This window comes from Vulpes vulpes, chromosome 7 (genome assembly GCF_048418805.1).
Source record: "Vulpes vulpes isolate BD-2025 chromosome 7, VulVul3, whole genome shotgun sequence".
NCBI classification, from domain to species: Eukaryota; Metazoa; Chordata; class Mammalia; order Carnivora; family Canidae; genus Vulpes; species Vulpes vulpes.
Genome location: NC_132786.1, coordinates 71,718,397 through 71,746,036, shown reverse-complemented (window position 1 = coordinate 71,746,036; position 27,640 = coordinate 71,718,397). Strand labels below are relative to the sequence as shown.

Sequence of the window (27,640 nt, the reverse complement as noted above, 5' to 3'; positions counted from 1 at the left end):
CTTAAGTCTTACTTGGGAAAGCTTTCTGGAGAGAAAAAAAAGTCTTAGAACTAACTCTCAACAGATCACAGCCTTAAACCTAATGTTTTTTGGCCCACTGCAGGATGGCTTGGAAGCATCTGCCAGGATGGTCAGGATACTCAGCAATAGCTGAGAATCCAAATTCTAAAATATGCTAAGTGAGCTAATTAATAGCAAAGGTCCTTTAGAGAGGTTTTTTCCTTAGGAGCATGATTCATGATAAGTTTGACTCTTCAGGTCCTCAAACGACCCAACTCCTTAAAATGCAACAAAGGATACATATTCAAGAATGTCATTTGAATAAGGGTTCATTGTTCTAGACAGAGTTGCAATTGGGTAAGTGTAAGCTGCAAAGAGAAGAAAAAAGCTTAGGAAGTTGGTAGCTCTCAGTACAACTTGGCTCCAAATTCCTGAATGGTTTAAAGTCTAAGAGTTCAAAGAAACATATTTGCAAAATCAACGCACCATAAACCTAAATACTTTTTGGAGAGAAAAGAAACGGGATGCTATGAACAAAATACGAAGCTTCATGTCATCATTTCTGACATTTATTAGCACTGGGCCCCAGAGCCACCTGAGAATGTCGCCACCCTCTTTGAGAGCATTTCCGTAGTGCCAACTTCCAGGTTCCCACGATGCATCCGGCTAACATAAAATGTCCTTAACTGCTGACTCTGGGATGTGGCTCAAGCCTGCCTGGACTCCAGAACGGGCTCTGTTCTTGGCAGTGAGACACCAGAACGCCTTCTCTCTCTTACCTCCAATAATGTGGCACTGCTGGTAAGAATCTCTGTCTCGCACATCTAGTAGCAGGAAGGGGCAGTCGGGATAAGGTTTGTCTTTGGTGTTGGGCTCTGCTTTCTTCACTAGCCCTTTGTCTAGATCCAGTTCCCCAACACCACTGATGACGCTGCAAGTGAAAAGGAGATGAAAAGTAGATCGGCAGAAACTAGTTAGGGGTGAGTGTCTTCAAGGTCAAATGTGCTTCTTCAGAATAGCCAGAGAGTGCTCAGTGTCTTTTCAGAGGACACTTCAAAGAAAAAGGAAAATGTATATGGTGTCTCAGTTCTGCCTCTGAATGCTCGACTGTTGCAGGACCGTATGGATTCCTATTCTATCACACTGGACCCCGAAGAAGGGACCCACGTGTCCATCCATACTCACCTTCAGAGAATGTTAGGTCATTAACATGGCTGAGGGGCAGAAACTCTAGGACACATGCCACCTCCAGCAAAAAGGACAGCATTCAGCAAAAGAAAGAGGCCAACTGTTAATCTAATGGAATTGTAAGGCGTGTAAGAAAGCAGAGCGGAAGGGGAAAGAGTAAGGGTGACAGGACAAGAAAAATGAAGACTTCCTATATACATTATGTAACATAAAACAATGACAATGTTTTGATGTGTCTCATATACTTACACAGCTACCTATCTGTATTTTGAACCTTAATGTTTTCTTTTTTCTTTCTTTTTTTTTTAACCTTAATGTTTTCAATGGTTATCTGTACTTACTCCCAGTTTATAGGCTACAGTGTGGAGGTTGAAGAGGCTTTTAGATTTGGTGGCATTCATATAATGAGACAGATGAAACACTTAAATGAATGAGTTTGCTACTGACAGTTCTGTTTCAGAGGTTGTAAAATTGGTTGCCATATTAAGATTACAGGCAAAATGTGGCAAAAAACATGAATTGAAGGAGTGGGTGTTATGAACAAAATGGCAAATAGTGAAATATCTGGATTGGAATAGGAAGAAGATGCCTTTCCCAGGCAAATAGGAAGACATGCGTGCCAGACCACACACTGGTGGGCACCAATGGCTCCACACCCAGCACTGCAAATCCAATTCTGCATTTAAACCTGAAAGATGCCATAAAGTGCATATTTTATTGAACCAAAGGAGAAGAAAATCTACTTCCTATGAAACTGCATTTTTTTTAAGATTTTATTTATTTACTCATGAGAGACACACAGAGAGAGGCAGAGACACAGGCAGAGAGAGAAGCAGGCTCCATGCAGGGAGCCCAATGTGGGACTCGATCCTGGGACTCCGGGATCACGCCCTGGGCCAAAGGCAGGTGCTCAACCACTGAGCCACCCAGGTGTCCTGTGAAACTGCATCCTTAATGGAAGTCTTGTTGGTCTGTGTCGCTAATTCCAATTTTAGAGTCTTTGCATCAAGTAGTTATAAAAGAAATAGTGGTACTGATGATAGCAATTCTTTCTCTGCAGACCCAGTTTCTCTGGTACAACTGTTTTGCCAGTAGAAGGGACAGTTGTGTGCCAAAAATCAGCACCATCTTATAATCAACACCTAATATCTGTGAGAAAGTGTTGCATCATAGTCTATGCAGAAAGGACCAGTCACGACCAGTTTGAAAACGGACACCAAAGGCTGCTTTCATGCTCCTTTGCACCTGTGCAATATCAGAGCATGGCGTATGGCACTCTATTTTTCTTCTGATTCCAGACAGGGTAATTATAAGCTGCAGCAGACAGAAAAGGGGGCGGGAGCAGGAATCAAAAGATAGTGGTTGTAAAGCTAAGTCCTAATAGCAAACCTGCATACAGAAGGCTGAGAAGGATGGCGTTAAGGAGTGAAAATTAATGCTCTCCTATCAATGTATTCTTACCTTAACTAAGATGCTGTGAAAAGATTCAGATGGTGGCATTTATATCAAGAGAAGATAGAAGGGCTGGGGGGGAGGGGTGAAAGTGTGGGACTTGACTACTGCCAGTCTGTTTTTAGAGTGATTAAATCACTGAAACTGGTATCCAGATGCATATGAAGTAAAATGCTGGGAGAACACAAATCCGATCAGCGTACCTCTGCAGGGTCGAGCGACTGGAATCTCCAGCTCCCGCACTGGTTATGAACTGCACGGGGCTTGGCGACTGCTCCCCGGGGCTCCCTTTCCCATTGGTCCTGGCACCGACTTCCCCATCCGGCTCTGAAGTAGCAGAGTCATTGTCTAAGATTTGCAAGTGGATACATAAGTAAATTTGACCTCAGAGTTTATTCACTTTGTGCAGCAGTCACGATTATTAAATTGTCCCAGAAGTTCTAACAGATAAGTGACTGGATGCTCAAAATGTAGTCTGCGGACCCCAGGAGCCCCTGGGACCCTTTCAGGGGAACCCGCAAGGTCTCTTTACTGTGCTGATATCTGTACTACAAAAGTACCAAAGTGCTTTTGTACAAAAGTAAAGGTGGCTAAAACCGTGAGCGCTGCAGCAATAATCAGGGCAGAGGCACCAAGTTTTATTAGTGATCGTCATATTTTTCACCAACATGAACGCACTCCATTAATAAATACAGCATTCACATTTTTAAAAGTCCCTGATGGAGCCATAAGCATAATTCTATTAAATCTCATCTTTAAGTACACATCTTTTTAATATTCTGTGTGATGAAATGGGGAGTCCACATCCAGCAAGTCTGCTACATACCAAGAGACCTCTCGATGTCTCAAGGGAAAGTATTAGTGTGATTATTCCTGCTTTTGCCCTGAACACCATTTTTACTTGGAAGGAAAACTGACAGAAAAATTATAGTTACTTAGACTTGTGCATGTGGCAGACATTTTCTCAAAAATGATCTAAGTGAAATGTCATTTCGAGGAAAACAACTGATGGTATCATTGTAATGATTCAATTTTGAACAAAAATCAGAATTTTGGAAACTGTGTCTGCCATCAGGAACTTGACTGCTTTCCTTGTACTTAATGACTTTTGTGATAAGATAGGTGGTTAGATTAACAAATATGATTTTTTTGATACTGGGTAATGAATGAAATTTGTTAATGTTTGGAAGATCTTCATAACTTGGTGAATCAATCTCTTCCAAGTGACCGATGAATGATGTTATAAAATCACGCATGGGTAAAAAGATTAATTCAAAGTACAAGACAGACCAGTGGGCTTAATTTAACAGAGGTATGAAACGTGCATTGATATGGTTTCAGATTCTGTTACAAGTTACCTTTAAGAAGCTACAAATTGTCAAGTTTTGGTGTAGTATCAAAGAGGTGTGTCCAAAAATTACCTGAAAGGGCTATTAAAAGATTATCCCTTTTTCAACTACAGGTCTGTGTGAGGCCAGATTTTCTTCATGTACTTCAACCCAAAGAGCATATTGCAACAGATTGATTGCAGAAGCCATGAGAATCAGCTGTCTGCTATTAAATCAGACACCGAGATTTACAAAACAATATAAAACAATGCCATGCTTGGTAAAAAATTTTTTTGTTTTCTAAATACAGTTATTTTGCATAAAAGTGTTATTTATGTTCGCAAAGGATTTAGTATAAATAAAATAGTAAATAAATGTTTTTAAGTTCTCAGTTAAAAATTTTAACACCCTAAGTATTAATAGATATAATGCACATAACCCAAAATTCTTTGAGGTGCTCAATAATTTTTAGGAGTGTGGAGGGAGACTGTACCAACAAATTTTGAGAATTTGCTGTTCTAACTGGTACCGTAAGAGAAGAAATAGAAATAAAAGACCTAGTTATTAAAGAGGATACTAACATTTATTTTGCATATGATATACCTAGAAACTTCAGGGGAATCCTATAAGAATAAGGGAAATAAGTATGTGGTTAGATAAAAAAAGAAATACTAACAGGCAAACTACTTTTCCTATACACCAATTAGAAAGGAACATGATGAGCATCTCATCTACAGTAACAACTGCTAATATATAAGATATGCTCTCCTCAAAAATAAGCCTATTAAGAAATGTAAAGGACCTGTAAAAATTTAAGTCCTTTATAAGTCTTATAAAAATTTTTACCTAAGAGATATTAAAGAAAACTCAAATGAAGACAGTGATGTATCTTCACATTCCTGACTCGGTTATTAAAAGTGAAATGATATTAATCCTTTCCAAACTTAATTTTTAGCCTTAATACAACCCCAATGGGATTTTTGAAAAGTTTAAAAGGATTTTAAAGATGAGAAGGAAAAAAAAAAAAACTTTACACACACACACACACACACACACATACATACATGTGGGTAATTTGGAGAATATGCCTTAGCGAATAGTAACATATATTGCAAAGATAAATGATCAAAAACAATGCAGGGCCATAAACCAGAACAATGGAATATAAAAGACAACACAGAAACAAACCCCAGAATATATATATATATAAAGCTAATACATATGTTAAAGGTAACATCATAAACCAGTGGGTAAAGGGAGAGTGACTGAATAAATAAATGGTGGTGGGATAATGTGCCAACTATCTAGATTTGAAAAATCAAATTTATAAAACTCCTTCACATCATATACCAAAACATTAATAAGTAGATTGATGGGGGGGTGGGGGGGGGACAACAACAACAACAACAAAACCACCAAGCAAACTAATAAAAGAAAATATAGGTGAATAATTTATCTTATTTTGGATTTGATGGGTCTAAGGCAATAAAGGAGAACACAACAGGAAAGGCTAATAGATTTAATCATGTAAAAATGCAAACCTCGTGTATGTCAGAAACCAACCCAAAGAAAATTAAAAGGTGAGTAACAAATTAGGAAAAATCTCTATGACCTAGATGCATGAGAAAAGGTTAATATACTTAATTTAGAAAGAGGTTTTTTTTAATTAACTAGTGCTTTAATTGAAAAAAGATCATATGCACAGTAAAAATGCAAAGATAAAAATATTAATATGGAAACCACTGCAGACCCGTAGGCCCTCAGGCCTCCTCTCCCAAGGGAACTACCTTCACTTATTTCTGTCTCCTTCCAGAAATAAAACAACTATGGACTTTTGCATACAGTTTATTTCCTTCCCTTTTTACATATCAGGAGAATGCCATTCATACTGCTCTGGTTTTTTGTTTTGTTGTTGTTTTATTTTTACTTAATGATAAAGCTTGAAAACTGTTCCAAATCATTAAGTAAAGCTTTTTCTCATTTACTTGCAAGGCTGTACTGGCTTCCACTGTTTAAGGATATCCTAATACACAGAGCTTTTACAAATCAGTAAAGATGAACGATCCATAAGAAAAAAATGGGGAAGGACATGTAAGGTTCTCAGAAGAAAAAACAGGTATGACCAATAAACACACATACACATAGCCCAATTTCACGATCAGAGAGATTAAAAAGAAAATTATTAGATACCACTTTTCATCTATCAAATTGGCAAACACTTGCAAAAATGATAATTATTCAGCATTGGCTAGGATGGGGAGAAACAGGTCCTCTCATTTATTCTCTGGGAATGCAAACAGGAAGAACCAATCTGGAGATAATGTGGAATCAGCATCGAGCATCTTAAAATGGTTCCACCCTTCGACCATCTGCAGCAATTTTTCTTCAGGGAATAATCAGAAGCACAGAAACGTGTATGTATTTACATTACAGCATTGTTTTATAAACGTGAAAAATTTAAAAAGTTGTAATGTCCAATAGGAGAATAATTAAATTATGGTATATCCAAAGGACAGGCATTATATGACAACACAACCTTCACAATTCAGCTTGTGAAGTCCATTTAATGATATGGGATAGTTTGCATGATAAAATGTTAATTTGAAACAGCACAATTCAAAAGCATACACAAAGAGTATGAATTTGGGGGGAACACAGAGCAAAATGTTAACAGGGATTATTATTATTATTTTCTTCTTTATATATTTTTTGCAGTTTTCTAATTTTCTAGAGATACACTTTTAAGTCAGGAAAAAACAATACACATTACAAAAGGAAATTTTTTTATTCCCTCAAAAATAGCCAATATGCATACAATCTGTTCCACAGGCATTCCTGAGTTATTATTCTGTGTAGAGCACTAGAAAAACACTAATATTACTCACACATTACGGTGTCCTACTTTACAAGAGCCTATTTTGCTGTGCAAATTCATCTCAGAAGAGAAAATTGCATGTGCCCATATGTTCTGGTGCTGCAATTGCAATGAATTAAAGGACCAAATCCAGGTACTTATATAACCAGGTTAAAATTGGGAGTAGTTCTATGAGGAGACTCAATTATCTCTGTTACAAAGAGCCCTTACTTCTCTGCCGTGTGAGAGGCATCTGTCAAAGATAAATTCCTGTCTTTGTCAGATGCGCTTTATCCTCCCTAACAAAAACAAGCCCAGGGAAATGACAGCTAAGTCGCACAAAACCAGGGTTTGGACTTCCTGAGAAACTTGTCTCGAAATCAGAAGTCAAATTCCTGGCCTATATTAACCTTCACAAAACACATGTCCCTTCAGTAAAGAGCCACGCATTGATGGCTGAGTACCTCAGGATAAAATAAAGACCTTAACTCTGTGAATTCTTTTCACGACAGTACTAAGAGATTTTTTTGGCTCAATGTTTCAGGAAGGAAAGCTGGAGCTAAAAGCCTACCTTCCTAGCCCCATCTCCATCCCAGCACCCAGGCCTCCCCTAGATGGCTCACCAGGCTGGGTGATGTATTCCCCAAACTCGCTTGGACCTTTACATTCTCTCCCAGATGCCTTTGCTCAGGTTGCAAGAACCTCACCCTTAACCTGCACCTGTAGGGATTCTACCCTCTTTTATGCCCCAGTATAAAAGCTTTAAGAAAGCCTACCTCAGTTTTCTGCCTGGAAAGTATCTTTCCAGCCTCAGAACTCCTACAGTAAAGACTCTGGTGGTTACTGGACACTTGTAGATCTATATCCTGCGCCGATTCCTTACTGGCTGTATCACCTTGGGCAAGTAATTTATCCTCTGAGGCTTGGGCTTCTCATCTCTAAGGTGTACTTTTCTTCTAGAGTTTTTCATAAGATTAAATAAGAAAACTCGAGGGAAGTGTTTAGCATATACATTTGACAAAAGATAGCTTCTTTCCAGTCCTCCATTATGAATTTCTGACACGTTTGTGATTTTTGTGCTTCTGTTATCATTTTCCTCAGTCAACACACAAATGTGTGTGCACAAGTGCACACGGGCTACCAACTCTGTGTAAGCAGAGCTGTGCATTATTCATTCACCTTTGTAGTCTCTTAGCACTACATACTATGACCTGTGTGTATATCCAAGGCACTAAAAATATTTGTTGGAAAAGAAGTAATTCGTATATTAAACACATCAAAAACATTTAAAACTACAAATGTTAGAGCCAGAAAACCAGATGGCTTTTGAAAAAGAAATAAGGATTAACAATTAAAGCACCAGATAGCATTTCTCAGAGAGTAGCCGTCTAATTACAAATAGATCCATCAAAGTCCCAATTCCCTGTGAACACAACAGCAAAGACAGACAGGGTGAGTACTTCAGTCAAATGGTCAATCGCTTATTTGCCCCACATCCTCAATTCTCATTACCTTCTAGCCTTTGAATCTCTTCAGCTGTCACTTCCAGTGTTTGATCAGATAGGGAAGCAACTTGAATGACCTGATAGAAGAAAGAATGAAACGTGTAGATGGCGTGTATGTTTGTTTGTCTTTAAGCAGAGGCAATTCTGTCTTTTATAAAAGATGAGGAAACATCAAACATCAAAGATCTCTTGGTTTAAAGAACTGTCAGTGTCCTCCACTGGAGACTAAATCTCAGGCCTCCTTACTTTGGGAGTGTTAATTATGCTGCAGATGATGGTTTAAAAAAAAAAAAAAAGTTCATTTAAAACATCACATGATAAACTTAAAAGACCAAAAGGATAATTTAGGACAATAAAAGTGAATGACAATCACCTATATTTCAGTCTCAACATAATATGCAAAACTTACAATGACAGAATTGACTCAACAATTCCACGTGCAATGAAAAAATAAATGTAATTATGAATATATTTATCACAATGCTGTATACCTACACACAGTGTTTAAATAAGCACTTTTCACTGTTCATTTCCTAAGATCCAAGATCCACCTTGAGGTACATCAATGAAACTCATGTTTGAGGGCCAGAGAGATACTTCTTCTGTAATTTTCAAATGAAAGAAGAAAGTAACTTTGCCAAAGTAAGAAAATGGCCTATGGCAGAAAAGAGCTCAGCTGTGGAAGAGCAATCACCTGGTTTCATGGAGAAACATGGCCAAATAATCCAGAGACCAGAATTCGAAATTCTAAATATCAAATTAAAGCGTGCAAGGAAAAATTAAACAAGTGTGATGATTTAAAGGTAGAATGTACATTTTACTTTATAAAAGCAGGCTCTCTGTGGGGAGCCTAATGTGGAACTCATCCCAGGACCCCGGGATCATGATCCTGAGCCAAAGGCAGATCTTGGGACGCCTGGGTGGCTTAGCGGTTTAGGTCCAGCCTTCAGCCCAGGGCATGATCCTGGAGTCCTGGATCAAGTCCCTATATCGGGCTCCCCACAGGGAGCCTGCTTCTCCCTCTGCTATGTCTCTGCCTCTATCTCTCTGTGTGTGTCTCTCATGAATAAATAAAAAAAATCTTAAAAAAAAAAAAAAAGAAGACTGTTCATATTACCCTTGAATGAGCACACACACCATACATCAGTCCTCCTACAGGTGAAATGTGAAAAATCTGAAGAAACCCATCTGCAAACATTACCTTGCCTGGAATTTAGAAATATAACTTACCAGCTGGGCAAAGGTTGTAACTTTTAGTCTCTTGAAGAGCTCATCCTTTCTGTATCTATAATCTGAAATGCAAGATGGGACAAATAATTCTCTAGGAATGTTTTTCTGTCTTAAAGTACTCATTCTTTCCAGTCCTCAAGTTAGATGGTGTCATTTCCAATGATGTATATGCTTTTATCTATACTATCTCCTATTTGATCATCATAGTACCCTCAAAATTAAGTGTGCCAGGCATTCTAAACATCTCTTCATTCCTTCCCCCGCCCTTTGCTTTGGCTGGTGGGAAGCCTAAAGCTGAATTTACAAGCTGTCCTTTTCTGTCTAGTGACTTTGTCCCTTGCATTTATTTTAATGATTTCACTCCTCGCATTTATTCTATCCACTCACCATTTTTCCCTTTTACTCTGCTGTCTTTCTTTTGCCCACCTTCGTGCTGCATGCATTTTTTGTAAGCCACTTCAAATCCTTTTCAGAACAGAGCAGGGAATAAACGTCTGCGTTTTGCAAATGAGGACCGAGACCCAGAGAAGCTCAGTTGCCCCAGGTCAAACAGCTGGTAAGACAGTCACACCCTATTATTCTAAATCTGCCCTGTAGGAGAACGGTTCTGTTCCTGAGGTTACAAATTATGCTGGAGACACACAGGACAACCCCCGCCCCGGGGTACCATGCTGGGCACAAAACTTTGCCTGGTCCTGATAATCTTTTCTATCACTGTCTTGGCAACTCCACTTTGGTTAAAAATCCACCCAGTGTTGCAAAATGAAAGAGTTCCTGAGATTTATTGTGCGGCAGTGTCACACTTAAAAATGGTGAAGATGGGACGCCTGGGTGACTCAGCGGGTTAGCGCCGCCTTCAGCCCAGGGTGTGATTCTGGGGACCCGGATGGAGTCCCGCATCGGGCTCCCTGAATAGAGCCTTCTTCTCCCTCTGCCTGTGTCTCTGCCTCTTTCTCTCTCTCTGTCTCTCATGAATAAATAAATAAAATCTTTTTTTTTAAAATGGTGAAGATGGTAAATTTTATGTTTTTTTTAAACCACAATTTAAAAAAATTTTTTGAAACATCAATACTTATTCAGCTCTATCTTGAGCTGGCAGTCCCGAGAAATACTCAAATGTCAGTACTTCTGTGCCTGTTTGTGTCAACAGCTCTTCATATCACATGAATGGTCTTTTAAAATTCAGCCAATCTCACTTGACCTCATATCTGTCCCACGGAGGCATGCTAAAAGTTAGCTTCCTTAAAATTTCCTGAAGGTGATTGTCAATTCTAAAGAGTTTTCAGCATCGAGCTCCCACCCACCCTTAAGCTTCATTTCCCTTCAACATTTTTTATATTAGCACCCATAACTCCTTAAGTACTTCCTCATTATTTCCGAATTACTAAAGGTTAGGTGGATAATTACTATGGCCTTCACAGCATAGAAGTCACATAAACCAAGACTCCTAGCAACAAAGGAAGGGATTAAAGGTATTTAAAATTAGTTACCTGGTGTTACTAATCATTTCCATGAATTTTCTTTGGAGGATAAAGTTAGCTTGGTTGACCAACACCTTACCACTCAGTCAGTAAAGTCAGTACTTTAAAAACTAGACTTTTGTCAATCTGGCAAGTCTCTTTGTTACAATGAATTCAAGCTTCTCTGTTTTTAGACATCTCCGAGAGAGCAACGTGGCTAATAACTTACCATTACTTCTAGAAAATTCTCAGAATAGCTTCTTCTGGACAAAACAAAGTAACAAACCTAGATGCAAAGGAGTTTCTAAGACCTGCCAGGATGCCAACCCAAGAGGCTGACCAGAAGCTTTCAAAAGTGCAGCGGAGTAACTACCACCTCCTTTCAGGAGCCACCAATCTTCCCACCAAAGTCATTTATGTAAATCACAATGGCAATAAATCAGCCCATAAAGAGAGTCAACAGCTTTCAAGTAGTTTGCACTGTGGTCTTTATCCACTGATATTCTTTTGGTATAGTTACAGAGTTTGAAGTACTTCTCCACTTCTTCACATTCCAATTACAAAATGTACACGTTCAAATCCCCTTGGACTAAGCAGAAATGATCTCAAATGAATAAACAGGCTCTACTATATTCTACTGATTGGCATTTCCAGGATTGTCTCTTAGGCACTAGACATCCCACCGCACATTTGAGCCTGAACTCTACATACCTGGTTCTTGTTTAGAAGGACAGCCATCATTAGGACTTTCTGACATTATTACTCAGAGATAAAAGATCAAACTAGACGTTTTCCTAGTAAGTTTTAAATTTTATAAAAAAGGAGGAGTTGGAAAGCTCTGGCAGTCTGTCCTCGCAAGGGCGAAAAGAGCTTTAAGAATGGAGCTTCTGCTCCTGTCGCTTCTCCCAAACTCCGGGATGGAGACAAAAAATCCTAGTTTCAGATATGTTATCAAGGTTTGCTTCTCCGGTGAGTCTGGAGTCTCAGTCTGGCTCTCTCGAGTTACTGAAAGGACAGAGACCTAACTATCTAGGATGCTTCACACTGGGTCCAGTGAGTGTCATCTAACCACCAGAAGCCAAGAATAGGCTTTGTGAGCAGTCAATAGACACAGAGTGTCCATTTTCCCGAGACAGAGTAGAAAGAATATTCGGATTACAGAGGAATGCTGCGTTTTCAGGGTTCTGTTAAAACATGCTGTTAGCAAAGGGAAGTTAGGCTCACAGTGGAAGACAAATCAAAGGAAGTAACAGAACAAGGTTTGTGATTTCACAGAAAGACATGGCATCTAAGGTAACCCGAGAAAAATGACGGGTGTAGGGTGACATGAAACAAGGGAATATTCTCCTCCCTTTTGACCTGAAAGAACATCTACAATAGAAAGTAGGCAAAAAGAAGGAAATATCTTCCAAAATGTAGATCTCAAACCCGAATCTGAAGTAATTCTAGTCAGGGAATCAGCACAAAGTGTGTGAAACAAGGTGAGAGGAGAAGAGCCTCCTGTTTTGCTAAAAGGAAGTCCAAAAAAATAAAAAAATAAAAAATAAATAAATAAAAGGAAGTCCAAAGCATCGAAAGAGGGAAGCAAACATTTTCAAGGACTCTATTCTAGAGGTATTTGGTGACGGTGGTTGGGGGGGCAAGGGGAGAGAGGGTGGTAGAAACAAGCTCCATTTGAAGTTTAGATATCAGAGAAACCACATTGTGCTTTTAAGAAATGTTTTAAACAGGGTTCAGCAACCTGGGTGGAATGGGACATTTTTAGGGGACAAATTTTGGTGTGGACATGTGAGCTTACAGTAAGTTACGAATGGATAGGAGGCAACAGAGATGGCAAACCCAAACAGAAGCAAGCCAGCTGAATTTTACCTGCTGTGGATGAATTAAGGACGACAACTGTGAAGCACGGGTGAGTTGATGAGATTTTTTTTTCAAATAGTTTAAAATGGCCAATATATACTTAAAATATATATACTCAACGTAATGTAAAACATAATAAAAGTATAAAATCTAATATATCAGATTGAAAAAGAAAAAGATAGCATGACATTACACATGAAAAAACAAATGTCTATTACATGAGCCCTTATAGCTGAACATGACAACTAACACAGCATAAAGCTGCTCCTGAGTTCCACACTACTGGTAGGGTTTCTCAATGCCGCAGCAATTCAAGAGAGGCAGAAACATTATCATTTAAATTAAAAGGCCTATGTTATAAAAACAGAAGTTCTGGTGAATTCTGGGTTTGTGATATTCTCTTGCCAAAAGATGTAGATTACCAGAGTGAAGTCCTGAATTGTGAACCACCAGAGTGCCTCTCTGCTACCATTAGCTAACTACTCCCCTGGCACCAGATTCTTCTACTGAGGATATAACAAATCCATTTTAGGAAAGGGATGTTTCTACTTCTTTAATTCTGGCATTGGTGTGTATACTATACATCCACTTTGGACAAAGGTTGAAAAATTATGATTTTGTGCAAAGGCAATGCATTCGGTGACTAGTAGCATATCTTTGAAGAAGATTAGTTTGTAAAAAGGATGTGCATGAAATATGATTTTTAATCAAAGGAAAGCAGACTGCAATGGATTTGGAAGGCATAGCACCACTTTAATAATAAGCTCGTTTTCTCTCCTCGATGTCTTTCATGAATACTGACTAATTCATACGCAAAAGGATGTTATGAAAGAGGAGATGATATTATTCCTATCTTGGGCGTAGAGAAAACGAAGAAGATGGGAAAGATCATGACCTTGGAAAAAGGCTGTGGAGACTACAATACAATGAAACCAGAAGCCTGGCGGCTTGCTGCCTAAGGAGAGAGCTCATTCTACATTCCAACACTAACATCTCCTGTGGGATCAGTTGGGCAGAACTCGGCCCTCAGGCAACAAGCTCGGCAGCTGGCTGGGATGGTACACGGTATTTCCCACATCCTCCCAGGCACCTGCCGGGCTCGCCCACCTCCCATCGTTCTCTGTGCACGTGGCAGCTGTAGGATGGGGTTAAGGTTGTTAATGACCAACTTCTAGAACTTCAGGGCCCCATTATCGCAAACGATCACTAGTGTTACTCACTTTTTTTGATCTCTTCTAGCTTCTCAGTGTATTTAGTTATACTGCTACCTAAAAAGAGAATAAGATAGGTTTTTATTGGAAGAAAGAGTGAACACTGTAAAAACAGAATGGAGTACAAGTATTCCCTAAGTCTTCCTATCCTGTTCTTACAGAATTAATAGTAGGCAAATGGGCCACATATCATTAACAGTCTTTTGGGTTATACAGGATCATTAAAGGATGAGGAATCAGGGAGAAGGTATTGGCCCAAGGTATCGAAAGGGTACACACCCAATAAACACTAGGAAGTCCCAGGCAGTATAGAGTATGATCATTGTGTGTGTGTGTGTGTGTGTGTGTATGTATATATATATACACTATATGCCTGCTATATATATATATATATATATACACACACACACAGATATGTTTTTTTTCTTATTTTCCTTTTTAAGTCAAGGCTTTCCTCCTTTCATTCCTCCATAATCTTTCCGCAGAGATGTACTGTGAAGAAAGAAGCAATGATTTTTGAATGTCTAAAATGTGCTGCTGTGGCTACCCAAGCAAGCCCTCACTCTCTTAGTCTTTGTGGTTTCTTTCACTTTCCTGAACTTAGTTTTCAACTATTCATGCTGATGTTGCAGCCTGAACTAGACCACACAGTCTGTATGCTAGTATTCACCATGGATTTGATCTGCTAAGAAATAGCAGATTCCCACCATTGTAGAGAGCCACTGAGCCCTCGTGTTCCCCAGCCTGGTTCTACAATACCAGGCGCTAGCCAAGGTGGTTTGGAGAGTTTCCATACACTAAAACTGGGCCAGGATCATTTTGGTTTCCGAATGAACTAAGGTCTAGTTCCCAAGCCAGGGGCTATTATTTTTTACTGGGCATGCTTCAATTTGATTCAACACAGCAAGCTCTGCCTGGCATCTGAAAGATACAGCAAAAAAGGGAAAACTTTCAAAGTTTCTTGTTTCTAAAATTGTGCTCCTAACTTTTAAGCCTTGAGAGGAGCTAGTCAGATTCAGTCCCAACTTCAGATAAAAGAAATGCTTCCAATTAATGCCATGAACTGATTTTTTTAAAGACTCTCCTGAGCTTCTCTTCATGTTTTAGGTCAGAAGTAGAGAAAATTCTTGTTCTGAAACCCAAAATACATTTTCAAAAAAACAACTTCTATCACATTATTAAGTCTTTTTTTTTTTTTTTTTTACATTATTAAGTCTTTATTTAAGAATTCATCAGGGAATAATATTCTGAGTTAAAAAAAAAAATCAGTCCCTACCCCATCTGAAAACACACACTTTCTGGATCAGGAGGAGACAGCAGGATGCAGTGTCGCCCAAGAGCCAGACTGTGCCCTTCCAAAAGCTCAGAGACATGATGGCAGTCAGGGCTGCTGGAAGGCCTGAGCCTTGTCGAGAGAGACAATGAAAACGCCTATGAGGTCTTAATAGCACCAAAGACCAAGAAGAATCAAATGTGATTTCTAGATTCTTTAGGCTTGGATTGACCTGAGAGGTGACCAGATGGATCTCTGGAGTGGGAACCACGAATTCTTCCTCAAGGCCCATCTCTCTCCCCTGCCACTTTGACCTTAGGGAGAAACCCACTGGTCAGTACAAGGGGGTAAGACGGGCACACGGTGTGCTCTTCGGTGTCCCACCATCTGATTCTTAAGCTATTTTACACAATAGCTTTCAGTTACGTGTTCTTGAGTCCCCTACATTTTCCTGTTGATTTGGCAGTTAGCATCTTGTTGGCCTGGCTGGCTTCAGGCAGTCTCTTCAGAAGGCTGAGGCACAAAAAGGATCACTGGCTTGTTCAGTGACACAGCAAATTAGTAACTAAGCCGAGATGAATATTCTCAACCTTTTGGTTTATAATATGGCTCTCACAAGAACATACTGCTTCTCTAGTTGTGCTGTTTTAAAAACACCATTTCACTGTGAGGTAAATATGTAGGAAGTGTTACTTCCCTAATAGTAGCAGGTGGGACCCATTTTATGCTCTAAGTTTCCCCAAGGCATACCACACATGGAAAACAACAGCCAGCCTTATTAGATGGTCTTTATTACGAAAACATTGCACTTCCAATCTACAGTGGTTTCTATTAACAAAACATCTGAGGTCCACTTCTTAATCGATTATCAACATTTTCCGAGTATTTACACAGCACTTCATCTTTGTACCCAAGGGGCCTCACAACAACCCCCGTGAGGTAGGCCATCACTCCTACTGTTGGTTTCTCCCACTAAAGGAGAAAGGCAGGCAAGCACAGTCTTTTGCAGGGGTATATGAATATTTGGCAAAATTAAGAACAAATCTGAGAGGGCAACCAGTAGGAAAGTCTTTTCATCTTAGACATTCATTCTATCAAAGTAGGGAGGGAAAAAGAGAAAATGGAGGATTTCTGCATTGTTTCAGCTGGAGGAATCACTAGGATGGCTAATTGACACAAAAGATCCTTGAGAATGATTTTGGAAAGTATGAAATGTAGTATTTTACTCCACTTCATAGACTGCTTATATCTTAACTAAGCAGCTTATCTTACTGGATCTAATTGCATCTCAAAATAGGCTTTTGACTACCTTTTAAAAAGACTAGAAATGAATCAATTCTATAATTGGCTTATTTATAAATGCAGCTTTGTTTCATACAAAAGGAGCCTAAAAGACTATCAGCAAGTCAGTTTTTTTTAACTGAAATTACACATTACTGCCAGATAAATTTTCCTAGACATGGCTTTGATTAAAAAAAAAAAAAAAAAAAAAAAAAAAAGTCAGTGGCTCCCCATTGCTTCCTGACTGAAGTTTAAACTCCTTGCTCTAGAGCTGAAGGCGCCAACATCTTACCTGCCTCTTCAATCTTGCCTTAATTACTAAACTTGACAAACTCTCTGTTAGTTTTCTGTTCTCTAACATGTCATCTTGTCCATGTAATCATAATAGCTCACCCAGCTGGAAGTGACCTTTCCCTCGTCTGAACTTCTACAGTACTCAGTTCACCACTCACAAGACATTTATCATTGTATTGCCTTATTTGTGTGCATGTCTTATATCTACCTTCTCATACTGAAAGCCAAAGACTATTCACACAAACACACATAGAATCTTTCTCTCTTCTACTGTCTAGCATGTAAAATACTTGGAATTATTTGCTAAGTGAAATATACTATGAAAACCTATCTGAAGAATCCTTATAATGATTTATTTTATTATTTTATAACACAAATAATCACACCTTGATTTGGCTTGAGTTTTTGTACACCTGATCTTCCTTAAGCTATGCACAACTTGATTTATTACAGTACATGTACTACCTATGTGACATCTACATTATTTCAAGATTCAGGTAACCTCAAAATGTCTAAGTGGTATTTAGCTTCTACTTAGTTTATAATTTAAGTTGCAGCAAGATATGTGTGTATATACATACATACATATATGTATGTGTGTGTGTATGTTTTGCAATAGAATCAAGAGAAAGAGACAATCCAACTCTGCCAATAGTGCTATGCAAGACAGAGCACAGTCAATACACTGAGTGACTCATTCATTAGATTTTTTTTCCTTGGTTTTTCTATAATTTAATAACATTATTTGCACTGAGCCAGTAAGGCAAGTGATTTTGAGCAGCAGTAATCTAAAGTGGGCAAGATTTATAAGGCACGAACTCAGTTGCTAAGAGACAACTCCATTGCTTTATTTTTCTTCAATATTTCCCTCCTCTATGGAGAAGTTCTTTTGGCTCAGAAGGAGCAGAAAGCGTGAAAAGAGGCACAGTGGTCCTTTGTTAATTTCAATAAGTTATATGAGTGTATAGTGCTTTCTGGTTTATAAAAGGCTTTCACATACATTTCTTCCTTTGACACAAAAAAAAGAATTAAATGCCAAATGAAAGTGAAGAGTACCTAGTCTGTAATGAGTTTGCATGTTTACGATCAAGGCTATTAGCATATATTCAGGAAAAGTAGAGACTAAAGAAGAAAAATGGAAACAACTAGTTTGTATGGAGACAAGCATAATGTGAACTTTTAAAAAATTAAAAATAAGGCCAGAAGAGATGCAGTAGAGAAAATCTACAGAATTTTAGAAATCTGAAGCTATTTGAAATTAGGTTGGATAGAGATTGAAACGAGAGGTTCATGCAGGCGGTGAAAGAGTGCAGGACACTGACAAAGGGAGAGCCCTGTGGTTTGGAAGGTGTCCCTTCATCAGCCTGCGGAGCTGCAGAACGGAAACCCAGAGAGGGTGCTTGAGAATACACAAGAACCCTGTGGTGGAGACTGAACAAAACGCTGTCAGAGATTTCGTCAGAAGCATAATCCATTCATGGCACAGTCGGGCAAGGCTGGGGAGCTGGTAAGAGACACCCAGGTACCTATGAAACAAAAGAAATATTTGAAGTTCAAAATAATGCTGCTATTTCTAGCCATGGCTATACATTAGTGTTTGAGTTTAGAGAAGTAGAGTCAAAAGCAAAGAAATAAAAAATAATCTTTACCCAGGAAGAAGACAGTGGTCTTTGAAGAACTCAGGAGATGATTTGGGTGAAGACTGGAGATACCACACAATTCTTGATTTCGTGTGATTAACTCTGAATTGCTCACTGTTTGGTAAGAAAAGATTAAAGACCCATCTATTTACCCTAGAAATGAGGAATGCTCTCTCATACCTGTGCCTATTTCCACTGCTCTGACTGCAGAGCTTAAAAACATACCATAGACAGGGGCTCTTTACTCTCACTGGGGCTGTAAGGTTACTCTTGTGCTCTCTTAACCAGGACCCCTTACCCTTTGCACCTGTTGGCACATATATAAGTGGTAATATTTGAACAAAATGCTGGTGTAAATGCTGGCTGCCCCCGCCACACCCCCTCATGGTTACTCAGAGAGTTAATGGGATGTGTATAGTGCCACATAACTATTAGGCCATGGCACATCAAGTGGAAACTCGCTGAATACACAGAGGGGTGTAAGTCACAAAAATGCATAGAAAAAAAACCCATTAAAATAAAGTTCTCTTCTGAAATTGACTTTATATATACATTTTTATATATTTTTTAATGGGAGTTTGATTTGCCAACATATAGTATAACACCCAGTGCTCATCCCATCAAGTGCCCTCTCAATGCCCATCACCCAGTCACACAATCCCCCACCCACCTCCTCTTCCACTACCCCTTGTTCATTTCCCAGAGTTAGGAGTCTCTCATGTTCTGTCTCCCTCTCTGATTTTTCCCACTCATTTTCTCTCTTTTCCCCTATAATCCTTTTCACAATTTTTTATATTCCCCTTATGAGTGAAACCATATAATGATTGTCCTTCTCCTACTGACTTACTTCACTCAGCATAATACCCTCCAGTTCTATCCGCGTCAAAGCAAATGGTGGGTATTTGTCATTTCTTTTTTTATTTTTATTTTTATTTATTTTTATTTTTATTTTTAATTTTATTTATTTATGATAGGCACACAGTGAGAGAGAGAGTAGCAGAGACATAGGCAGAGGGAGAAGCAGGCTCCATGCACCGGGAGCCCGACGTGGGATTCGATCCCGGTCTCCAGGATCGCGCCCCGGGCCAAAGGCAGGCGCCAAACCGCTGCGCCACCCAGGGATCCCGGTATTTGTCATTTCTAATGGCTGAGTAATATTCCATTGTACCTATAGACCACATTTTTTTTTTTTACACATCTTCTTTATTTATTCATCTGTTGAACGGGATTGTCGCTCCTTCCACAGTTTGGCTATTGTGGACATGGCTGCTATAAATATTGGGGTGCAGGTGTCTCTGCTTTTCACTGCATCTGTATCTTTGGGGTAAATCCTTAGTAGTGCAATTGCTGGGTTGTAGGGTAGCTCTATTTTTAACTCTTTGAGGAACCTCCATACAGTTTTCCAAAGTGGCTGTACCAGTTCCCATTCCCACCAAAAGTGCAAGGAGGGTGGTCCCCTTTCTCCACATCCTCTCCAACATTTGTTGTTTCCTGTCTTGTTAATTTTCCCCATTCTCACTGGTGTAAGATGGTAACTCACTGTGGTTTTGATTCGTATTTCCCTGATGGCAAGTGATGCGGAGCATATTCTCATGTGCTTGTTGGCCATGGGTATGTCTGCTTTGGTGAAATTTCTGTTCATGTCTTTGGCCCATTTCATGATTGGATTGTTTCCTGGGTGTTGATTTTTTTTTAAATTTTTATTTATTTATGATAGTCACAGAGAGAGAGAGGCAGAGACACAGGCAGAGGGAGAAGCAGGCTCCATGCACCGAGAGCCCGACATGGGACTCGATCCCGGGTCTCCAGGATCGCGCCCTGGGCCAAAGGCAGGCGCCAAACCACTGCGCCACCCAGGGATACCCCTGGGTGTTGATTTTAATAAGTTCTTTATAGATCTTGGATACTAGCCCTTTATCTGATATGTCATTTACAAATATATTCTCCCATTCTGTAGGTTGTCTTTTAGTTTTGTTGACTGTTTTTCTTTTGCTGTGCAGAAGCTGTTTATCTTGATAAGCCCAATAGTTCATTTTTGCTTTTGTTTCCCTTGCCTTCATAGAAATTGACTTTAAAATAATTTCTAAATTTGAAACCACAAAAAAAATTGAACACTAGGATAAGATTTCTCTCCCACACTGACTTTATTTATTTATTTATTTTTAAGATATTACTTACTTATTTGAGAAAGAGAGAGAGAGAGAGCAAGCCAGGGAAAGGGAGAAGCAGGCTCCCCACTGGGCAAGGAGTCTGATGCTGGGCTTGATCCCAGGACCTTGGGACCATGACCTGAGCTGAAGGCAGCCACTTAACTGACAGAGCCACCTAGGTACCCCAGCCCACATTGACTTTAAACTATTTTGAGTTTTAAGCAATGAAGTACACTTTGGCCCTTCTAAAAGCTATTACAGAACTAGTTTGGTAGACTTCTGCTTCCAGGAAGATGATATAGATGTACTTTATTCCAACTAAGTACAACAAAAACACTGGGCAATCTACAAAATGCGAGAAAGTGTTTGTAAATCATATTTCTGATAAGGGTCTAGTATCCAGAATATGTTAAAAGAACTCTTATAACACAGTAACAGGGGGAAAAAAAAAAAAAAGCACAAACTGTGCCAATGATTTGAATAGATATTTCTCTAAAGGAGATACACAAATGCCAATAAGCACATAAAAAGGTGCTCAACATCATTAGTCATTAGGAAAATGCAAATCAAAACCACAATACGATACCACTTCATATCCACAAAGATGACTATAATCAAAATGATGGACAGTAACAAGCATCATCAAAGATGTGGGGAAAAAGAGCCCTCTTACATTATTGGTGAAATGCAAAGTAGTGCAGCTGCTTTGGAAAAACAGTTTGGCAGTTCCTCAAAAAATTAAACACAGAGTTACCACATACAGTCCTATGTGACTCCTAGGTATATAAGTAAGAAAATTAAAAGCATATGTTCACATAAAAATTTGTACACTCATGTTTATAGCAGCATAATGGCCAAAAAGTATGAATAACCCAAATGTCCATCAACTGACAAGAAGATAAACAAAATGTGGAATATCTATACAATAGAATATTATTTGGCAGTAAAAAAAAAATGAAGTATTGATATATGTTAGAACACAGAGAGACCTTGAACCCATTATGCTAAGTGAAAGAAGCCAGACATAAAAGGTCACACATAACATGATTCCATTTATATGAAATGTTCAGAATAGGCAAACTCATAGATACAGAAAGTAGATTAAATATATTTTTTTTAATTTTTATTTATTTATGATAGTCACAGAGAGATAGAGAGAGGCAGAGACACAGGCAGAGGGAGAAGCAGGCTCCATGCACCGGGAGCCTGACGTGGGATTCGATCCCAGGTCTCCAGGATCGCACCCTGGGCCAAAGGCAGGCGCCAAACCGCTGCGCCACCCAGGGATCCCCAGAAAGTAGATTAGTGGTTACCAGGGACTAGAAAAAGTAAGGAATGGGAAGTGATTGCTCTTGGACATGGGCTTTCTTTTTGGGGTGACAAAATGTTCTGCAACTAGAGTGATGATGGTGTCACAACCCTGTGAATGTACTAAAAACCTCTGAACTGCTTAAAAGGTTAAAAGAGTGAAATTTGTGATATATAAATTACATCTCAATTTAAGAAAAGAATATATCAATTATTAAAAAGATTGGATAAAAAAAAAAACCCTGGACATTATGTCATTATGTATAAAATATAAAAGAAGACTGAAAGGTTGGAGAGAGGAAGGAAGACTGGGTAGGGACCTCAAGACCCAAGAAATGGCATGATAGCATGATAGTTGAGTTACTTGGGTTTTTGTTGTGTTTGTCTGTCTGTCTCTGTGTTTGCCTCTTATATCTTAGATTTGGAGCTAAAGAAGCCAGTAACCCAGAAATAGCAATGGACAGGAAAAAAACAAATTCCCCCAAAAAGTCTGCTATCTTCACCCAAGGGCTCGAAGAAGGGGCTGCCAAGCAGCCAGAAAACTGTTAAACAATTACTGCTTTACTCCAGCCAAACACCACCAACACTTATCAGCAAAAGTTGGGGTGGGAGGAGCTTAATTTCTATGCCTGCTGGGCTGTGATGAGGTGCTGTCAAGGTACTAGAAAGAGGATCAAGGAGGTGAGGCTGGGAAAGCACTCAAAGATATAAGGGCTGAAAACTTCCAAATTTGACAAGAGACATAAACCTAGAGATGTACATAGAAGTGAATGCCAAACAGCATAAACCCAAAGAAATCCATATGAAGACACATCATAATCAAACTTCTGAAAACAAAAGAAAAAAAGAACCTTGAAAGCAGCAAGAGAAAAAAACAACACCTTACCTATGTGGGAAAACAGTTCAATCGACAGCAGATTTATCATCAGAAATCATGGCGGCCAGAAGAAAGTGGCACGATATTTTTCAAGTGCTTAAAGAAAGTAATTGACAACCTAGGCTCCCACATTCAGAGAAAATATCTTCAGGAATTAAAGGAAATCAAGACGTTTTGCAGATGAAAGGAAACTCATAGAGAGTTTCTTACCAGCAGACCTACAATAAAGAACAGCTAAAGAAAGTTCTCTAATCAGAAAGAAAAAGTAGGGGCACCTCGCTGGCTCAGTTGGTGTTGTGTATGACTCTTGATCTTGGAGTTGTAAGCTTGAGCCCCACATTGGGTATAGCAATTACATAAAATAAAATCTTTTTAAAAAGGTATTAAAAAAAAAGAAGGAACAGGAAAAGAAAGAATCTTGAAATCTCAGGAAATAAGAGAATACAGAAAGCAAAAATATGGGTATGTACATTTTTTCAAGTGTCTATGGAATATATACCAAGATAGATCATATCCTGAGAAGTAAAATGAACTCAATGCATTTTTAAAGCTATTTTTTTCAATGATTTTATTTAAAAAAATTTTTTTTAAAGATTTTATTCATTCATGAGAGACACAGAGAGAGAGAGGCAGAAACACAGGCAGAGTGAGAAGAAGGCTCGCCACGGGGAGCCTGGTGTGGGACTTGATCCCAGGACCCAAGGATCACAACCTGAGCCAAAGGCAGACGCTCAACCACTGAGCCACCCAGGTGTCCCTCAAATATCTTATTTACTTAATTGAGAGAGAAGGAGAGAGAGAGTGAATGAGCATGAGCATGGGGAGGACAGAAGGAGAGGGAGAAGCAGACTCCTTGCAGAGGGCTGAGCACCAGTTGGGGCTCAATCCCAGGACTCTGGGATCGTGACCTGAGCTGAAGACAGATGCTTAACCAACTGAGCCACCCAGGTGCCCCCATCAATGAATTTTTAAAAAAAAAATTGAAACATATAATGTGTTCTCCAACTACAATGGAAGCAAACTGGAAATCAAAATAACAGGAAAATCTCCAAACACCTGTAGACTAAACAACACACTTCTAAATAATTCACAGGTCAAAAAACACAGTCTCAAAGAAAATAAAAAGGTACCCTGAACTGAATGAGAATGAAAATACAACATATCAAAATTTGTGGGACACAGTTAAAGCAGTGCTGATAAATACATTTATTTATTTATTTATTTTAAGATTTACTTATTTATTAATGAGAGACAGAGAGAAAGAGGCAGAGACATAGACAGAGGGAGAAGCAGGCTCCATTCAGGGAGCCCGATGCGGGACTCAATCCCGGGACCCCAAGATCACATCCTGAGCCAAAGGCAGACACTCAACTGCTGAGCCATCCTAGCGGTCCAGTGCTGAGAAATTTACAGCACTAACTTATATGCATTAAAAAAGAGGAAAAGTCTTAAATAAATAAGCTAAGTTCTGACCTCAAGAATCTGGAAACAGAAGAATAAAACCAAAACAAAAGGAAGGAATAATAGAGATGAGAGCAAAAATCAAGGACATTTTATTTATATTCATTTTATTTTTTTAAAGATTTTATTTTATTTATTTATGAGAGGTGCAGAGAGAGAGAGGGAGAGAGAGAGAGAGAGAGAGAGAGGCAGAGACACAGGCAGAGGGAGAAGCAGGCTCCACGCAGGGAGCCCGACGTGGAACTCAATCCTGGGTCTCCAGGGTCACGCCCTGGGCTGAAGGCAGCGTTAAACCACTGGGCCACCTGGGCTGCCCTCAAGGACATTTTAAACAGAAAAACAAAAGAGAAAACTAATGACACTAAGAGCTTATTCTTTGAAAGTATCAGTAAAATGGGCAAATATATAGCAAAAAAAAGGGAAGAGACACAAATTAGCAGTATCAGGAATGAAACAGGGCCTAGCACTTCAGACATCAGAAGGTTAATAAATGAAGACTACAAATAGTCCTACACACGTAAATTTGAAAACTTGGATGAAATGTACTGATTCCTCAAAAAAACACAAACTACCACAACTCACTCAACAGGAAACAACTAATTTGAATATCCCCATAACTATGAAAAAATTGAATTCGAAATTTAAAAACTCTCAGGAAAGAAATCTTCAGGTTTAGATGGTTTTTAGAGAATTCTACCAAATGCTTAACAAAGAATTAATGCCAATTAACCAAATATAAATAACACCAGGGTTTTGTTTTGTTTTCTAGTCCATTTTTTTTCTAATGGTCATGTTATCTTCTTAAACTGAGGAGTAATTTACATATAAGAACTCACCCTTTTATTTAAAAAAAAAAATCTTTTTTTTAAGAGAGTGAACGTGAGTCCAGGATGAGGGGGGAGAGGCAGAAGGAGAGGGAGAGTCTCAAGCAGGCTCCACACCCAGCACAGAGCCCAACACAGGGCTCAATCTCACAACTGTGAGATCATGATCTGAGCCGAAATCAAAAGTCGGACACTTCACTGACTGAGCCACCCAGGCATCCATAAAAGTCATCCTTTTAATTGCATCCTTGCAATTCATAAAACTAATTCCAAAAAACAGAACAAGAGGAAACACTTTCCAACTTATTTTATGATGCCAGTGTTAACTCTGCTATCAAAATTAGACAAAGACAGTTCCTCCAAAATAAAATTACAAGGGACGCCTGGGTGGCTCAGCCATTGAGCATTTGCCTTCGGCTCAGGGTATGATCCCAGGATCCAGGATCAAGTCCTGCATCGGGCTCCCTGCATGGAGCCTGCTTCTCCCTCTGCCTGTGACTCTGCCTCTTTCTGTGTCTCTCGTGAATAAATAAATAAATCTTAAAAAAATAAATAAAATTACAAAACAATGGGCCTCATTAATAGAGACACAAAAATCTTTCACCAAATAATAAATAGAACCGAGCAATATATAATAAGAATTATACACCGTGACTAAGTGAGGTTTAGTTCATGGATGCTGCAATAGTACAATATTTGCAAATCATGGTAATCCACTACATTAACAAGCTAAAGACATTATCATATGATTATCTCAATTGGTGCAGTAAAACCATTTGTTAAAATTCAATAGTCATTCATGATGGAAAAGTCTCAGAAAAATAGGAATAGGTGGAATCTTCCTCGATCAGATACAGCTAATATTGTACTTAATGATGAAAGACTGAATGTTTTCTCCATAAGATCAGGAAAAAAACAAGGATTTCACACTCGCCACTTGTATCTGACAGTTCTGGAAGTCCAGTCAGTGCAATAAGGCAATAAAAGGAAATAAAAGACATATTTAGATCGGAAGGGAAGAAATAAAACTATTCTTTTTTTATAAATGACATCACTGTCTACCTAGAAAAGCCCAAGGAATCTGCCAAAAGCAAACAAAACAAAAACAAAACCGAAACACCAACCCAACAAACAGGCAAAGAAACTCATCTTGTACCGAATAAGTCAATTTAGCAAAGTCCTAGGATTCAGGAGAAACATGCAAAAATCAGCTGTATTTCTATACATTAGCAATGAACACAATGCCACCAAAATTAAAAAGACAATACCATTGACAATTGCTCAAAAAAATGAACTACTTAGGTGTAATCTGATAAAACATGTAAAGAACATGTTTTATGCTGAAAACCATACAGTGTTAATGAAAGAAACCAAAGAAGATCTAAACACATAGAGAGACTATAATGGTCCCCATTCCCCTTTATCCTCAGGGGATATATATTCCAAGACCCCCCATGGACACCTGCAATGATAGTACCAAACATAATACACTATGTTCTTCCTATACATACATATCCATGATAAAGTTTATTTTATCAATTAGGCACAGTAAGAGATTAATAACAGTAACTAATAATAAAATAGCATAATTATAATACATACTATAATAAAAGTTATGTGAAAGTGGTCTCTCTCTCTGTTTCTCAAAACATCTTATACCCTTCTTGTGATGTGAGATAATAAGATGCCTGCTGACGAGAAGTGAGGTGAATGACACAGGCATTGTGGCATAGCATGAAACTACAATGACCTGAGATCCATCAGGAGGAGGAGCGTCTGCTTCGGGACTGTGGATGATGGTGGGTAACTGAAACTGGAAAATGAAATCCCAGATGGAGGATTGGGGGAGACTACTGTCCTATAGTAATGGATTGGAAGAATCAACATAGTAAAGTCAATTTGTCCTAAGTTGATATATGGGTTTAATGCAACTCCTATCAAAACCAGAGCAATGCCTTTTTTTGTAAATGTAAATGAGATTATTCTAAAACTTTCATGGAAAAGCAAAGGAATTAGAATAGCTAAAATAATTTGTAAAGAAAAACAAAATGGGAGTAATCAGTCTAACCAAAATTTTATTTTTTTATTTTTATTTTTATTTTTTTAAAACTTATTTATGATAGTCACACACACAGAGAGAGAGAGAGAGAGAGAGGCAGAGACATACGCAGAGGGAGAAGCAGGCTCCATGCACCAGGAGCCCGACGTGGGATTTGATCCCAGGTCTCCAGGATCGCGCCCTGGGCCAAAGGCAGGCACCAAACCGCTGTGCCACCCAGGGATCCCACCAAAAATTTTTTAAAAGATTTATTTATTCATGAGAGACACAGAAAGAGAGGTAGAGACAGGCAGAGAGAGAAGCAGGATCCCTGCAGGGAGCCTGATTTGGGACTTGATCCCAGGACTCTTGTATCCTGCCCTGAGCTGAAGGCAGATGCTCAAAC

At 38.9% G+C, this 27,640-nt stretch overlaps 1 protein-coding gene across 4 annotated transcripts in view; it reads right to left on the bottom strand.

Moving 5' to 3' along the window:
• CEP41 (centrosomal protein 41) overlaps window positions 1-27,640 on the bottom strand; it is a 51,867-nt gene that overhangs the window by 4,656 nt on the left and 19,571 nt on the right. The window contains exons 1-7 of one of the 4 annotated variants that reach the window (XM_072764063.1): window positions 15,365-15,893; window positions 14,098-14,145; window positions 9,558-9,619; window positions 8,335-8,404; window positions 2,844-2,988; window positions 780-931; window positions 301-368 (exon numbers count right to left, since the gene is read on the bottom strand). In XM_072764063.1, the coding sequence (XP_072620164.1) occupies window positions 301-368; window positions 780-931; window positions 2,844-2,988; window positions 8,335-8,404; window positions 9,558-9,619; window positions 14,098-14,145; window positions 15,365-15,653 (834 nt within the window). In that variant the 5' untranslated portion in view covers window positions 15,654-15,893. Of the gene's footprint in view, window positions 1-300; window positions 369-779; window positions 932-2,843; window positions 2,989-8,334; window positions 8,405-9,557; window positions 9,620-14,097; window positions 14,146-15,364; window positions 15,894-27,640 lie in introns of those variants that run through there. The other 3 variants (XM_026010836.2, XM_026010837.2, XM_026010838.2) reach the window with 3 other exon arrangements.